The 18,490-nt window shown below is 35.6% G+C and overlaps 1 protein-coding gene across 1 annotated transcript; it reads left to right on the forward strand.

Annotated features, from left to right (window-relative positions):
* Nucleotides 1–854: 854 nt before the first annotated feature.
* LOC103722597 (protein SMALL AUXIN UP-REGULATED RNA 51) lies at nucleotides 855–17,956 on the forward strand. The gene is made up of 2 exons (XM_008813203.5): nucleotides 855–1,297; nucleotides 17,896–17,956. The coding sequence occupies exons 1-2, from the start codon at nucleotides 855–857 to the stop codon at nucleotides 17,954–17,956; spliced, it is 504 nt and encodes a 167-aa protein (XP_008811425.3).
* The last annotated feature ends 534 nt before the right edge of the window (nucleotides 17,957–18,490 follow it).

The following is an 18,490-nucleotide window of genomic DNA, read 5'->3' on the forward strand; positions in this document are numbered from 1 at the left end:
TTGCATTTGGTAGTTGAATGACAATGGGCCCAAATGGGTAATTCACATTCGGATCGAGTCGGATCGGATTGCTGGTAAACAATCCAAAATTGATCCGAAAAAGTAACGGATTGGGTTGAGTCCGGGTCGGATTGAGATTCAGTAAATCCAGATCCGAGCTGAAAAATAGAAAATGTTATTTTTAGAATCCGACCTGGCCTCACGGATCTTCTAAAACGAGTCGGATTGGTTCTAACTAGATCAGGTCGGATTACGAATCAACTCGACTTATTTGCAGTCTTACATATACCATGTCTTTTATGCAGCATGCAGTTCAGCCATAGAAACTACAGTATCAAACAATCTAATACCACGTGCTATCACTATCGTACCACCCATATTTTTAATAACAAAACTTGTTCTATTCGACTCACTGCCATTTAAAACACTAATATCGAAATTAATCTTCGAGAAATCATGAGGTGATGACTTCTAAAGAAAAAAAACACAAAAACATCCGAGGAATCAGAGAAAAAATAAAAATAAAAAAGCCACAATTTTTCCATCTGTCAAAGTAAAGGTAGAACAAGCCTAGTACGCATCCTAACAAAGCGACGTCCGTCACATGAAACAGTAAATGAAGCACGTACGTCGTATTAAACAGCTGTCGCACCAAAAGAGCAAGAATCTTTGCCTCCCCCATCGCCCAATCCTCACGCGCTAACACCGCGCTTTCAGTCTCTCTCTCTTCCCTCCTCTCGTAATTAACCCCAATGCCAGGCCCATTCTCTTTTGCCCCCATATATTTATATTGATGAAACCAAAGCAAACCAAGCCGAGACAGAGTCACAGAGAGAGTGAGAGAGAGAGAGGCAATGGCGAAGTGGGGTATGATCCGGGACGTGGCGAGGGTATGTCTGATGCTCCGCAGGTGGAGTACAAGGGCTTCGCTGAGACCGGGGTGGCGGGCGCCGGTGGACGTGCCGGCGGGCCACGTGGCGATCAGCGTGGGGAGCAGCGGGCGCCGCTTCGTGGTTCGCGCCGCACATCTCAACCACCCCGTGTTCCGGGAGCTCCTCGCCGAGGCCGAGGAGGAGTACGGCTTCTCCGCCCGCGCCGGCCCCCTCGCCGTTCCCTGCGACGAGTCCCGCTTCGAGGAGATCATTCGCCAAATCTCCTCGTCATCATCGTCTGCGACCAGGTTCGCGAATCTCGACGACCTGAATGGCTGCTTCTCCTGCTTCCACGTGGGCATACGGAGATCGTCGAGCTCGGAGTCCTCGCCGTTGCTCCGGTGGTTCAACAAGAAGTCGGTCTGGTGAGCCGCAGGTGCTCCGGTTAAAAAAACTGGGTTGGAGGAGGAGGGTTAATTTGGGCCCGGAATGTTGTTTCAAAAGACTGGGGAGTTCGTGGGGAATGGGCGGTTTGGTTCGTGATTTGGCGTCATTTAAAGATTGGAGAAGAAGTGTGTAATGTTCTCCACTTCTCCAGTGTTAAAAAAACTGCTAACAAGACATAAAATAAAGATTACTGTGATGTTTGATTATATGATGTCAAGAGAAATTCTTGTCACATTTTCTAGTTAGAAGTGTATAACTTTTTATTTCATACAGACAGGTGGGACCTAAAAGGTCCAACATTAGTTCAGAGTGTTTGTGCCCTTGAAATTTGAAAGTGATAATTGAATTTGTTCCCTGAGATAGTTAGTTTGTCGTCCAAGACAGAGAAGTTAATCACTCTAGGGCAACACACAGACGCCGGCGATTGCAAACTAGACCATCAAATTTGGTCATCCGAGAAATTATTAGATAGATCAGATCCGGTGGACTAGTTCAATAGTTACTCGTCATATTATTCCAATTATATTTAAACTATTCAATATCAAAACAAGGATGAGAATTCATCCTATTATTTACCATTCAAGATTCGGACTTGGTCCATCTAATAATTTTTTGTGCATGAGAGGATTTGGAACATAATTTCGTGCGCTCCTAGCCTAAAAAAAGGAAGAGATGTTTTTTTTTTTTTTTTTTTTGTTAGTGCAAATAGAGAGAGATGGAGGCTAACATGAATAAATCCATATATTTTTATTTACTGCTCAAATTTTCGACTTAGATGGCTAATTTTAATCTTCTCGGTGAAGTAGAATTCATAAGATTGCCAATCCTTGAGGGGATGTTTCATTGCAGAACAGATTTTCAAAGGGAACTTGTATTGTTGAAAATATTGACCTATTCAGAATAGGAACTTTTTGGCATTTGACCGATTGGATCATAGCAGAAGAAAAGTGCAGGAAATAAAGGATATTTGCATTGAACTTCATGATTATTTTAATTTTATCGCAAAAATTACTTATATATATTCTCCATCCAAACACCCCTAAAATAATCTTAGAATAGCCAATCATATTACATATTTAATATATCTAATCCTTACACCTATTAAACAGAAAGGAAAGAGAAAGTTAGAGGCTTTTCCAAAATTTAGAAAAAATACACAGAAAAATGAGGTAATAAAGGAAAACCGCAAGACTTGGACTCTTCAAACTTAAGGAAAAAAGAAAACCACACGACTTGGGCTCTTAAGGGAAAAAGAAGATAAATATATCTTTTAATGAAATTAAGAGATTGTTGGGACCTTCGCTCTACTGCTAGCTGGCTCTAAACCTCCCTTTTCCTTCCCCACTTCTTCTGAACCTTACCCATATCAATGGAATGAACCTCAGAGTATACCAAGGTTTGAAGCAATAAAACCATATTGAGCAAAGAACAATACTAGGGAGTTGTATTAAATCATATCGAGCCAAAATCTTGATATAGGTGTCATGCACAAAAATCCCCCCCATTGGTTGGCATGGAGTTCCGGCTAGGTATTCTTAGTCCACAAAGGAAGCTAAAACTAGTATGGATAAGAATTTCTATTATATATTCAAATTTCAGGATTTTTTTATTGCATTTTTATATTATTTCTTTGATTATTCCCATTATTTTTATGTACAACACTTTTGATTATTTAATGGTTATTATTATTATCATCATCATCATATTTTTTGATTATTTTATTTTGGTAGGTTTTTGATTATTATTGCACTTTTTACCATTTTCTACTTATTTTTTAAAATATTGTACACATTATTAATTTTTTCTTTTCTATTTTTTGTAGTTTGAAATAATCGCAAGATGAACACTCCAACCAAAACAAAAACAACTGCTCATGTTTAAAAGAGAAGGAATCAGAATCTTTTGCATCAAATAAAAAATGATTAGATATCTCCATATAAATATATGTTATTTTTTTATCCTAATACAAACATTAAACTATTATAGTGAACAATTTATCTTTTCCATTATTTCCGATCATTTTGTTAGTGAGATATTGATAGTAAAATAATTATTAATAATTATTAAATATATTTCAATTATAATATATTTTTTATTTTATTTTTTCGAATTGTTATTATTTTTCTATTATCATCAAATTATTCTCAATTTTTATTATCTCCTCATGCATTGCACGTGTATCATTCTGGTGTGTGCACACTAAAATAGAGGCTTTATTTGTGCAAAACTCTCTCTTCACCTTATGAATACTTATATCAATGATGCTATTAATCACTTTACTTTGGATACTAGGTATGACTCTTATTTAATGCAGTTTTTTATCAAAATATAATAATAAGAAGATTATTATCTTGTAAAATTGTATTAAATAGAGATTTTATTAGTATTACACAATTTATGTAGAAATTAATGATATTATCAATAACCATATATTCATATATATGCTAAATATATATTTACCAAGTAAGTTACTCACAAATATCCAAAAAAAATTTAATTACTGGAACATACCATACCAAATGGGTGATCACGGATCAGATTATCTTGGAATAAGAATCACCTGTGATCTAAGATCATAATGGTCATCCCATCTAGTACTTGTCAATTAGCCCTCCACAATGGACAGCATCATCCCACGTGAAAAGGTTGAGGTGCATGCGATCACCTCGGCGGTTTCCTCTCATATGCGGTTGGTCCAACTTTGGCACGTGTGATGCCTCCACACAATTAACTAAGTTACCTGGCTTCCAGTCCTCTTGGGCTATGATGGCCCATTTATAGTACTGCTCCTGTGTCTCTTATGGCATGACCTGAAGGCTAGCAGTCCATGGCCCGGATAGAGCAATTTTTGGGCCCTAGGATTAGGTTGGATCTCTTTTTTTTTTTTTTTTTTTAAATTCAATCATTCTTCTATCTTGGCTTCCATCTACAAATAGATCGGGTTGGGTCAGAAATATGAATTATTGCGACTTTGTCATGCACTCTCAAGATGAGGCACAACACATGCAGCAAAATAGAATCTCTCCCTTCTTAGTTCAAAAGCTAGAAGCTAGGTAGGCGATGGCCTTATCAAAGATTCAGACCATCCATATCTTGTAGTGTTAACAAGTATGTCCACTAAGGCTATTACTCTCATGACAGCCAACTCCTTCCTTATCTCGTACTTGTAATCATCTGTATCAATCCCAATCTAGACCATAGATTTTGGAAAATTTTAAGCTAGAGCAACCAAAAATAAATAAGCAGGTGGAGTTCGGTTGTTCGATATGTCTGTACCCGATGATGAATTGAGAGGAGCATGGAAGGGCCTGCAACGTGCGAAACCACTCACATTCTTGTTGAAGATGATTCTTCCACAATGATTGGTTGGGTACCCTCACAGACTTGACATGCTGATAGTCATCCCTTGCTAATGGATACCTGAAAGTTAGCTAGTTAGTGAGCTTGCTTTTATCGTAGATATGTCTATCGGGAAAAGATAGTGCAACAAACTGGGTGGCTTTATTGCGGATCATACAGGTCAAATAACTTGGACGGGTATTTGCTACATCCTGATTTAGTTTCGTGATATTTTATTTTTTTGACTCTGTTGAATGTATTCATACCTGAATTGTGTGAACCATCCATTATATCAAATAAATAAATAAATAGAGTGTTTATCGACTCATGATATTGCAATTCAAAGTGATTAGCAAATAAATTGAAAGTTCATGCACTACTAAGTACTTCTTGATTAATTTCTCTACTTCAGAATGAATTGAGGAACCCATGGAAACAATTATGAATAATCCAAAGATACTTGGGTAACTCCAGCAGTATAGTACCATTTTGATGATCTTGCCCTGTTTTGCTGGCTTTCTTGTCATTTATGATCTTGTTTACACAAGCTACTTTTGGACCTTGTCGTCATGGCATTTTAGGGTTGCAAGGATCAACTGCTTCTGAAAGATGGTGCATCTTAGGGACCGGTCTATGGGTATAAAACGGTTGATCTGGGCCCAGGCCGACCCGGAACGTGACTTCAAGTAATGGTTTGGGTTCTTTCTTTGGTCCAGGTGGTCTCTGAATAGCTTTTATTATATAATCAAGAGTATTTTTTTATATATATACCCTCCAAAATAATATAAAATTATATGAATATCTCCATAAAATTACTATTTATATGTATATTTGTTTAAAATACTTATTTTACATGCAAACCTTTATTTTGGACTCTGTTGCAGCATAATAGATGCAAAACAAATTGAAATTAAAATTATAATATTGTCGGGAAAAAAAAGAAGAAATAAGGTTTTAAACAACATGTTATCCAATTATGCTGGAGTTCCACCCAAATTTTGATTAATTGTTAGAATGGTTATAATGGTTGTTATTTGTCAAAAAGAATTTTTAAAAAAATTCTAATATTGATCGCCATGACAACATTTTTCGAGCCGGACAACCACATTAGGAAAGAATTTTGAGATGCAAAATTGAATTTGAAAATATTATTTTTATTTAAAAGAAGATATCGGTAAAAATAATAGCTACTATTTGTCTTAGTGCGACGCCATTATAATGAGAAAAAATGGAAAATTACAGCTATCATATTTTTTTCACATTATTTATCTAACAACATAATGGAGGGTGGCTCAAAATACTGTAGCAGTTATCATACCGTTATTTAGAATCATGAGAGAGAAAAAAAAATAGGCTTCACTGTAGGAACCCGAAATTGATTATATAAAATAGATATTAATTATATTAAAATAAATACAATGCTCATTGTTATTAAAATAGGAACACGTCAACAACTTAGGCGAGGGGTCATGTGTATATTAACTTAAATACTAAAAAAATGAATTGTTTTTAATAATAATTCATTTTATAAATAAAGAAATTACTTATATAATATCTAAAATCTCATATTGTTAGAAATTGGACCTAGAAAAGTTTAACTACTTATCTTCTCTTTTAGTAATATAAAAAGCTAAATTAAGCATGATTCTAATATTCTTTTGTATGCATTTCACAAGCAATCCAAGAGAATAAAATTTTGGGTTGTAGAATAAACGACATAGAATCAATCCAACAAGGTGTTACACACTAGAAGAATATTTGCATGATTAAACTTGATCACTCTTTTTTAATAAATTACCATTGTTACATAGATTACGTACATGCATAATAAGTGAGATGTGTATTTTCTTTGGAGAGATTGAGGTTGCCAACACATGACCCTCTGCGAATTACTATTTTTAACTACTTTACTCCACATACCTATCTTTTAGAGCGTTACTTAGCCCTAAATCTCTACCAACCACAAGCTAAGAGGATGCATTGCTAGAAAAACTTGTTCAACTTTCTCTCCACATACCATCTTTCTTTCTCTCTCTTGGGGAAGGAACACCCCAACTTTATACACCCCTCTCTCTAATGGCTTGGGATCATAATGGCATACATGTGAAACCCTAAGGTACCTCCTCTTTTATAGAGGATGGGGGTGCCAGGGTTTTCTTTGGACATCTAAACTAAGGCACTCCCTAAACTCTTGATGATGCTAAGAAAGAGAGAAATTAGCGGCTCATTCATTGATTACCGCACCTACTTGGATCTTATCCGAGTGACCCTAGGATTTGACCATAGTCTAGTCTTGCTTGACCTAATCTAGCCCAAACTCTATTTTCATACTATTTCTTTAGTCTAATATTTTCTATAATCAAATCCAGATCTTTATTAATCCAATGTATAAATATTTAACTGAAGTTTTAATTTAATTGACCTGAATATGGATAGCACATGCTAGATGTGTTACTGAGATAGATCAATTCAAATTCTCACTCATCAAAAACTTGTCCTTCAAGTCTAGATTAGGGATATTGTTCTTAGATTGTATTACTGTGCTCTTAGTAAGTTAGATGAAACTAGTTCTTCATATTTTTGTAATAGCTAGATCTTGTAATTCAGTTCTCCATCATTCCAGTGCAGTGTACAAATACTGCACCTACAAACCCTTAGCCATATATACAATCTCATGACTTATTAGAATACTAGATCTTGTCAAACACCCTTTTTACGAAAATAATTTGTAGAAATATTTATTTTCAAAGCTTTTTACGACCAAGGTTCTTGATTTTATATGTCCGACCATATCTCTGTTTTAATATGGATACTATGCTATTATAATGCTTTTTATGTTGAGCAGCTGGACCCTCGCATCTAGACCTAATAAATCACTATAATCCCTATTAAGAATATAGCCCATGGAAGCATTTTTGACAAACGGATTTAACTGCAAATTTACTATCCTCTAGAATCCAGTAAGGCATCCTATTCTTCATGTCAAGGAACCACCTACAAGCTATATATTTGATTCGCACTTTCACCTCTGACAATGCTTTATGAGATGGATTGCTAATATTGATTGTTCACATACTGGTGTAATAGTTATAAATAAATTTTGACTATTTAAAAATATCCAATCCTCTCTGTGGAAAAGATTTTGTCCACTTGGATAAATCTCCTAGAGTACTCGTAGACTCTTTTCTAGCTCTAACACTGATATATGACACATATCCTGTGTTATTTATGACTATATGTATAGAGGAGATAACTATGATATTCAAACAATTCTTACATTAGGATACCACCTACTTGCAACTTAAAGAACATACTTTGTTCATAAAATGGGTTAGATTAGTATTATCCAGGATATGGAAAAATCATTCTATTTTATCTAATAAGCATGTCAAAACAAAGTACAGACTTTAGATTTATTAACAAAAATCACAAATAAATTGTTATAATACTTTAGAATAATATATTTTATTACATCAATATTACAAGTTAATATGTTGTCTTAGTAATTAATAGTAAGGGTTGGCAAGACTGTTTAAGCTTGAGGGACCAATCCATTTTTAGTAATGATAAAAGTTTTAGCAGTGGAGGTACAAGTGACGATACCATGATAATCAAAATCTCAGTCTAGTGACAAGATTTTGATTTTTAGTAATAACTTTTATTGCCATTAAAACAATATTTTCTTATATATATTTCTAGGGAAGGGTGATTTTGTGAGTTGTGGTGGTGGTGGAGTCAATTTGTAAGCTAAATCAATCTCCATCAGTTATCAATTTTTAAATTTGGAACTAAACCAATTAATATTCATAATAAGTCAGACTAACCCAACCACATTTGGATTGATTTTAATCAATCCATAGATTATATTTTTTTTAAAAAACTAATGTAATGATTTATTGATCGTTTTCGAGAAAAAAAAATCTACTAAGAAGTTCCAATATGAACCAATAGAAAAATTATTGTCACTGAACAGATTCAGAATATATATATATATATATATATATATATATATATATATATATATATATATATATATATATATATATATATATATATATATATATATACACACATTTTGGACATAGCATGTTAAGACAACAATAAAACTTCTGAGATTTATTTGCTACATATATTTCCTTGGTTCAAATCCCTCTAACAAGAGCACATCCACAGTTGAGCTGGTTTTAATTAATGATTTATAGATTGTATTCGAGGAAAAAAATCTACTAAATCTAGAGTAGCCACATTAATTCTATTTATAAGATGAGATACCATCACGAAACCACCAAAGGTTTTGGTTGAGTTCTCATAGTTACAGCCTACTGAATTGTAATGATTGATGATAGAGTAGGTATTTTTTTTTCTTCTAGGTTCCTGTTTTTCTTTTGCAAATAATAATGTGGTGTAGTGGTGGAGAGCTCTGTAGATGAGCATACTTACACTTACGAGGTGCAGCCATCATCAGCCTCGACAAAAGAAAGACACTGGCATTTGCAAACTAAAAGAAGAGATCCTCTCTTTTACTTTTTTTTTTTTTGTTGGTCCTTCTAGCTAGGGCCAGTTCGTGCATAGATGAAGTGACGCAAGACAAGCACTAAGCTGCGAAAAATAGATCACTTTATGTGCTTTTTAGATTGGAGAAAGAATGTGCTCGAACTTCGAGAGTGCTGCCGGCTAGCGACAGCCCAGGGCAAGATCCAAGAACGCTAGTGGAACGGAAAGTATGGTTAACTTTGGCCCAAATGTGTGGTGGAATTTAGGCTCTCCGGGGAGCCTCCCCCCAGTGTAATGATTTGGCTCATACTGTGTAAAGGCTTTTCGTACATGAAAAGCAAAGGTAAAAGCCCCCTAAAAGGATGAAACAATGACTCCTTTCCCAGCTGAGATGGCAACATATCACATCCATATGCGTTTCATACTTGTTTCAGAGTGAAGCAAAGCAGGATGAATAGAGTTAAATAAATGGAATGAAATAGACGGGTAAGATAGACAGAGTCAAAAAAAAAAAAAAAAGATTTTTTTTACGTATAAATTTATTTATTTATTTTATGTCGGAGAGAAAATTTATAAGAAAATATGTATATCTGGAATGGGTTGGAATCGATTTTACCATTTTCTATATCCGTTCTGGATCCCTTGCTGTATTGGATTGAATACCTAATTGGATTGTAGCCTCCACTACTAATTGATAAAGGTTTCAGGGCAATCATATCTCACCCACACCCCCAATGATAGAGACTCCACTTTATGACTGGCAACAACATTCTGGTTTCACGAGGGGAGAGGGATTCCCTCGGGATGGCTTGGACTAGAGGCTCTCATGTGAGTCTACACAAAAATGATTATGGTTTAAAAGATTAAAAAAACGAGATTAAGGAGTATTCCACAGGTGGTACTATGAGACCCTAGATTGGGCTCGCTTAGCTACCTAACTCCAGCCTCACATGCATCGCACGTGAGGGCACCAAGAAGAAGACTCCAATCCTCCTCCCCGACCGTGATGAATTAGTAGTTCATTGCGATCTGGAGATTGACCGGATAAAGCCTGGGATCAGTTATTTAAGATCCCCTTTCTTTCTCATTCGAATTCACCCAAGATTGAGCTATAAATTCCAAGCTCTCTTCCAGATCCTTCTTCCCTGATTCGTCGTCGGAGAGCCATTGGAGCGCCTCACTGGACCGAGATAAGGCTCCTCCTTCTCCTCTTTCTTCTCTGTTGTTTATGACCTTGTTCTCCGTGATTGGAGCCAGTGAATCACCGGGACCTATTTTGGTCTTCATCTTCTCTATATTGCCGCTGCCGACTGCCGGTTGGCTGGGGCTCAGGCCGCCATAGCTTTATTTATTTATTTATTATAGATTCTACTGTTCTTTCCTAGTTACCACTTTCTCCCCCTAGCCCATGGGCTAGATGTTGTGATGTCTATGCCACTATGACGGACCAAAGCCAGACTTCTGATTGAATTCGAGCCGAGATTCTCTCTCCTCTTCCTCTTTCTTTTTTTAGACAGGATCAAGGATCTTAGTGTAAGACTTGCTTTTCTAGTTACTCGGATCCAAGTTGACACAGTTCGGAGATCCTGAATTGCCCCAATACCCAGGCTGTAGACCAATCCATTACTACACTCCTAGTTAGATCTTTTAAAATTTTGCTACTTTTGATCTTCACCTGACTAATTAAATTCTTCTTGCTCGGACCGACCTGGGTGGTCGAGCACTGTCACCTGACCGACCTGATTTGGGAGCACAAGGTTATTCTTCAATAGTGTTTAATTTTGACTTTGCTTGAGTTTTGGAATGATGAAAAAAATTATAATATTTTAATCATATTAAAATAGGTGTAGTTAACCCGTCTAACTAAAGTGGGATTTTTGAAGCGAGAAGAGGTAAGTAACCTAATGCTTTAAAGTGTGTTTTCTGAATTTTTGATAAAATGATAATTATTTTATTAAATATTGATTATGGTATTTATTTTATACTTAGTTAAATGGATTAAGCATGTTGACGTTATGATAGTAATTATTTTAAAATATGTTATGTATTATGTTTTGAAATATGAAAAAGTGTAACTGCGCAAAATTTATTTTGTATATATATGCATTCTCAACATAGCTATGCTCTGGCTCCGTAAATGGGAATTACTCATTGGCCCTGTCAACTTGTAATAAGTAAGAAAATGGTTTTGACACCACCTCACCGGTGACTAGAATAGCGGTATTTAGGACACCGTACCACCGTGGTTAATAATAGTGGTATTTGACACTTTGTGCATTCTGACCGATGCTACTGGGTTACATGGCCATAGCTTGATATCTGAAATCTGGTATTTCTTTATGAAAACAATAGTATACTTCAAAAGAAAATATGTATTATGCAAAAATAATTTATTTTTCAGCTAATATTTGTGCCTTTAACTACTTATTTGGCATGTTTGACCCCACTTTGGGATGTTATGTTGCTTACTGGGCTAGTGTAGCTCATTATTATATTTTCTCTATTTTTCAGATCTAGATGCTTGATTGTTCGAAACTTGGAGAGTGCGCTGGTTCTTTTAAAAATACTTTCAATTATTAGAGTTTTAGTAAGACTAATTATAATATTTTATTTGATTTATGTTAATAGCCAGCAATGTTGACTTATATCATTATAGAACTACTATAAGAATTATTTGGATAAGTTTTTGATTAAATAAATTTTTAAAAATTGTTATTGCTTTGATATGATTTATAGCTTTGCATGCTTGTATGGTCTGCTATACAGATATGCAGCATCTGTTTCACTATGGTTTCGAGGTGTGATAGGTACCACGATAACTTTTGTTCTTCTGAAGAAAAAGAAAACAATATATTATTATGCCCACCTCTCTAAAGGGGATACAGCTCTTTCAATATTCGTCTGACCATTCTTTTTTTTTTTTTTAAAATTGTAATCTCTTGCAGATATCATATCCTATCGGACAAATATTATATATTGTTTTGCTAAGGAACAATAGCTGGCAGATGGCTTTCACCTTCTTCTCACAATGGACGACATGGTGGATGGAGTTGGAGGAACCTTCTTTTTTTTTTTTCTTTTCATTTTTTTAAACCCGGAGGTGGGTGGTGGGCATTCAAGATGAGGGCTGGAAGTGGATTGGTGCAGTGATAGAATAGTGATGGTGGGAGAAAGGTGCAGCGAGGCAAGTTTGCTTGCTATATATGTGATCGATGTGCATTTTCCCTTGGAGAGTAAGATGGTGCAAGTTTTCTTTTAGCTTTTCACTCTTGGCTCCATAGGTGACTTTTCAATTAGGTGACACAGGTAGAATTATTGTACAAGTATGAAATTGTATTCATTTTTGCTTACTAGAATTGTGAGAATCCGTACGGACGTGTGTTTAGTCCCATATCGGTTATTCGCTAGGTATATCTTCGGTACTTGTACAGGATTAAGAAACCCAAATAATACCTTCAGCTAGCCATTTTGGGTGAGGTTCTGGGTTGTTACAAGAATAGTGCATATTCTTATTGCTAGTCTGGCTCGGGTTGAGTTGAAAGTCAATTTTAATCCAACCCTACTTAAGGTTTATTTGGAATTCTTGAATCTAAGCCCAATCTAAATTTACAAAACTTCAATCCAACCCTACCCAATGAGTAGGCTAAATGAGCAAGCTTGGGTTAAGCTCAACCCAAGTTGCACACTCTATGCAACCATAGAGATATTCAGTGTCAAAAAACCACAAATGGGGTATGAGCCAAATGTTCAATATCTTCCTCAATCCCTTTCCACTATTGTCTTCTAGACTAGGTATTCTTTAGCTCCTTCTATCTAAACCTCTTTATGTCCCTATTATATTGAATACATGTCAAAATGAAACTTTAATGCCGTAAGGTTTGGGAATACAAAATCAAGTGTTATGAAAGCTCATCCTTATCAAATTCAGAAAGGATAATTGGGGATTAAATGTACAAGCCCACAGTGATGATTTTTTAAGAAAAAGCGTGAGTAGCAGAAAGAGAAGAGCTCGACCAAAAATTCTCATTATTTTCAAGAAGGCAAAAGTCGATCTCTTTAAGCCTTTGTAACCAATCTTCTTTCAAAATGACTAGGAAAAAGGGAAACCCAAGGACATGGATGAAGCTGATAAAGTTTAAAAAAGCCTAGGATAAAAGACGAGAGAAAATAAAAAGGCATTATTAATTGCAAGACATGATCAGAAACCTATTTCTAGGGAATGATAATAAATATATGTGTGCACGAATGGCAAACGAAATGGACTTTAAAGAAAGAGAACAAGAGAAAGAGGTGGTCAACTAAAAAACTTCAAGCTCTATCACAATATACTAAGGATGTTGGACAACAATTGAAGGAAGTAGAAAAGGATGTTAAAGAAGCATGATAGGAAGTATGAAAGAGAAAGCAAGAAGTTAGCAAGAAGAGCTGAAAGTGAGAAAAAAATGGATTGAAGCAAGTTATGAAGGAGAACGAAGAGTGGTTCAACCACCACCACCACCCCAAAAAAAGGAGAAAGAAAGCTAAAGAACTCTTACATTGATTGAACTATTTTGGTAGTTCCTAAAAGAGTCGATCTAAAGCCAAATGATGTCATCATCTAAAAAAGATATCTTGTAATTGAACATGGGTAACCATTTTGGGTGCATAAACAAAAACAATCGATGGCTAGGCTGGATAGTGTGCTACCAATGTGCAAACTAGAAATAATAGACAATAGTAAGCCTTGTTGCCTTGACTATCAAAAATTTTCATCATCCGATGCTGATTTTCAAGTTGGTTAGGGCTTATAATTTTATAAAAAATTATAAAATTATTTTAACTTCAACTCTACCCTCAACCAACCTACTAGAATTTGTATTGAACATCTGAACTACATACTTAGAAATTATTTAGCCAAAAGCTTTCAACATCTCATAGACAATGACCTTATGACCTTATAAGACATCAAGCTCATCCTTGCAACCACTTGCTACAAGTTCAATAAAAATATATGATTTATTTGGTATGGCTCAAGTGGCAACTTTTATAATTTTTGTATGATATAAAAAATAAAAACAATCACTTCAAAGTGCATTTATTATTCATGCCTAAACTTGGAATCAAGAGGCACGAAGGACCAAGCTGTCACTGAGCTGCCATGTACCTGAAGCCCCTGAATAAGCAACCATACATGACATGGCCATGTGAGGGAAGATGGCGCAGAAGCGGAAGACATCCTTGCAACGCCGCACTCTCTCTCTCTCTCCATTTCTAACATCGTATCCACCAACTAGATCTAAGCATTGGCCGTTCTGGCCGTACAGCGTGGAATCCTTGTCGAAATGGCTACGTGGCAGACTCATAGCACTCGCTGAAAGTTAAAAAGAGTATTTGCTAGTTTACGCCTGCTGCCGATATTCCGGTTGAATGACATTAGGGTTATTTTCGAAAGTCGGGATTTTTTTTTTTTTCAATGTAACAATGGTTCAAACACGATGAGTACGTCCAACATAATCAAAAGAAAAAATATGGCATAAGGATAGAGAGGTAGCTACAAACTATATCCAAAAAACACTTTCTGAATGATGAGCAGCAAAAAAAGACGATCTAATTTGCAATTTTGTTCGTCTTTCGATACACATGAACAGCTGGAAATAAATCATAATCTCTTGCCATTCTATAGATATCCCTAAGTAGTGGGTAGCCATCGTCCCGCCGATCCTTATCTTGTATCCACTTAATCACCGTAGCTGAGTTCTTTTTCAAAAATATATTGTCAGCCCCTAAAACACGCCTCGCGTAATAATACCATCCTATACTGTCCTAGCTCCGCCACTATAACTATCGTGTCGCAAGTGTGCCACCCTTCAAAAACAATCAGTTAGAAGTTGTGATCTTTTATCATAAAATTTCTATCTTCTCTGTTTCCATATATGGATATGCTATCATCAAAATTCATCTTGAGACGATCGGAAGGTAGAGACTTTTCTGCGAAGAGACAAAAATAAATTTGGGCATTGTAGCAATCTAGCGAGAGCCCTGATATCCCTGGACATTTCGGATGAAGTTGCCATGGTGGTAGTATTGGTGGTCCAGACATAAGTTTCCTTTTCTTCTGCTGCCTCTTACTTTCTGCCCACGGCGGCCGACTTTTCTCGTTAATGCACGAAGCCCAACCGCAGCACCAATATCTTTTATGCAATATGCCCATTGGTGGACTTACGGGATCAATCATACTACAAATCCAATCAGGCCTCGACACGTCATCCGAAGATGGTTGGTGCAAAAGTTGCCGCTTAAGGTGGTCCGTTGAAGTTTAAAAAAACAGAGGTGGTCTGTTAGATGCCACGTGTCCCGCAGCTTGTGGGTCCCGCCTCCAGCGGGAATCCACCAACTTGCCGTGCCGCCGCGGTGCTGCGGGAGTGTAGGCGCGCTCCCTGTGGGCCCCGCTGGAGCGGGAAACGGAGAAGGGGCGGGGAATCGGCTCGTTTCCGCCGTGGGAACGTGGTCCCTTGCGGTCAAATCGGTGGCTGTAAATTATTATTATTTTGAGTCCAGGCAAAGGACAGATCGCCGGCTTGTCAGAGGAAAAAGACTGAAAACTCCGGAGTCGGTGCCGTCTTTCTTCGTCAGACGTGCAGATGCGGGAAGAGATCCGATCAACGTAGAAATTATTCCGGCTTCCGCGATGGAACGGGATCCTCCACCTCGGATGGCTGTCATTTTATCCCTCTCAAAAAAAAAAAAAATCAAAAATATTAAATTTTTTACATAAAATATTCTCCTAACAATTTAAATTTACACAAATATTTTTTAAAAATTTATATTTATTTTTTATCTTCATAAAATACTATTTTTGCACAAATACTCATAATATAATGATTTTTCTAACACGGTTGATAAAAACAATATTTATTTTAAGTAAAAATAAAATAAAATTTTGAAATTATTTTTTTATTCTCCATCGCAATCGTCTTATAAATATTTTTTTTGTCACATCTATCTATTAAAAATATTTTAATCATTTTAATTTGAAACCGTTAATTTAACGGCGTTAGATGGTATAGGTATATATGCAAAAACAAGGATAAAAAAAAGATGGAATAGCAAAACAAGTGTTTTTCGAAGGTATACATGCAAATATTAATTTTAAGAAGGTATTTATATAAAATTCGATATTTAGAAGGATATTTATACAGAACTGATGCACAAATTGCTTGATAGAGGATCCGAAGTTCCTACATTACTGTTGCAAATTTTACAGAAAATGTTGCCTCAAAAATATCAATAAGACAAAACCATACTGATAATAAAGTTACTATTCTTTAACTCATGAGTCATGAAATAAAAAGGTATTGAATCTATGGACTCCCAATGTTACTATGTGTGTGGCCATAATAATTAGAGTGGAGAAATTACCCATGTTGTTCTTTCTTTGTGGCTTTCAAGGATGCTAGCCCTCAAACTTCGTGCGAATGATCATCGATGATCAACAAACTTTTTCATACTTGGACAACGGCCTTCTTCTCATATATTATGTTATTTTTACTGTTTATTAAAGGCTTTGTTTCAGACTTCTAACTTATTTTTGTTTGCTAGGGCGGTTTGTATTGACAGGTTGTGTATCATTTTGTTTGTGCATCAATTATTTGATTGTTGGTAGCTAATTCTATGTCAACTTTTTTCTATGTTGGTTGAGGCATACTCTTTGTCAACTTTTATCTGCTGGTTCAATTTAGGTTATTTGAATATTGGTTGACGCTGAGAATTTTAGAATTGGCAAGTTCGAGTTTTTGATTGTTGTCGGCTCTTATTCTCTCTTCTTGCGTGTTGCTTGTCCTATACCTGTTCATGAGTTAATGGTAGAAAGGCTGTGGACAAGCTAAAACTTGTTTTTTTTTCCTTCTTTTTTTAAATCTATGGTGGTTTTCTATCTTGCCACCTTAGGAGATTGCTGTGATGATTTTTTTGGTGAAATGATGGATTACATGGTTTGGATGTGGTTCGATATTCTATTTGTTCGCAGGTTACTTAGACGGTTGTGTCATATAGCTTTGATAATTGTTCACAATTAAATTCCTTATAACATTATTGTTGTCATGATTTTCTTATGGTGGATTACATGGTTTGGATATGGTCTCCAATGCCTTATTCACAATTTTGTCAGTAATCCCCACATGCATGGTTGCAACTCGCAAGTACATCAATGTATACAAACTATGTTGTAATCAATATATACAAACTATGACGCATAGAGTGGCTTCGAGATGGTTGACAGTCGCATGGTGTAGCATCACCACTAAGATCTCACATGCACCATGTAATTCATGATATAGGTTATTTTCTGACCTCTCCGATGCAAAGGAGATTGAGAGGATAGAATCAGCCGACGCATTTTGACCACTGCAATTGCTGGTACACCGACGGTGGATCCACCCCGGTCATGGCAACGCCACCGTCTGCGCCGCACTCTTCGACTGTTCCAGCTTTCTCACAATTTTGTCATCATCCCTATATGGTTGCAATTTGCAGGTAAACATATGGAGCTATTGTTCCAACCACTATATATCGAGCAATGATGCATAGAATGGCTTTGAGATGGTTGACAAGAGGAACTATGTTTCGATTTCTTTTCTATCACTATCGATGATGCAAACCCTCATAGTCTGAGTCCATGCAATCCATATGTTTATCCATGATATATACTAAAAGAGGATTATTACATATATCTTACTGTTTGTTTTCTATTTCTAATTATTTTTAGGTTTGCATATGAGATGAGGATACCAAGAATTGCCATGGCGGACTACATAACTTCTGCTTAACTTTGTACTTGATATGTCATACAAAATCAATTTTACCACTATATGGATCTTGTGTTAAAAGTTGTCCAATAAGCCATGCAGTGTACACTATTTTTTTTTTTTTTTTTTTTGAGGTATAGGTTTGTTTCCCTTGCTTTTGTAACATTATATTCTTTTTAATAATATCTAAAAACTTATATATATCTTTGGTCTATTATCATTCTTTTTTTAAATTCAAGTCTTTGGGTATAGATCGAACGTTGATCATTAAAAAGTTTGGTTGCGACTCCATAGACGTTAACTTGGATAGATTGCAAATATCACAAAAATAATTATCAATAAATTAGTAATATTTTATTCAATTTATACATAATTAAATATCTTAAGAATACTAAAATAATACTCTTTTTAATTAACACATGCCATGTAAGAAAGATAGCGTACATTTTAAGCTTTATGTTATGTTTCATGATCAGAAATACTAAGTAATATTTTTAATTATAAAATAATTAATATTATTACAAATAATTAAATGATATCAAATATAATTAATTA

Source organism: Phoenix dactylifera, chromosome 3 (genome assembly GCF_051530095.1).
Source record: "Phoenix dactylifera cultivar Ajwa chromosome 3, Ajwa_hap1_PhDact_Kaust_v1.1, whole genome shotgun sequence".
In the NCBI taxonomy this organism is placed as follows: Eukaryota; Viridiplantae; Streptophyta; class Magnoliopsida; order Arecales; family Arecaceae; genus Phoenix; species Phoenix dactylifera.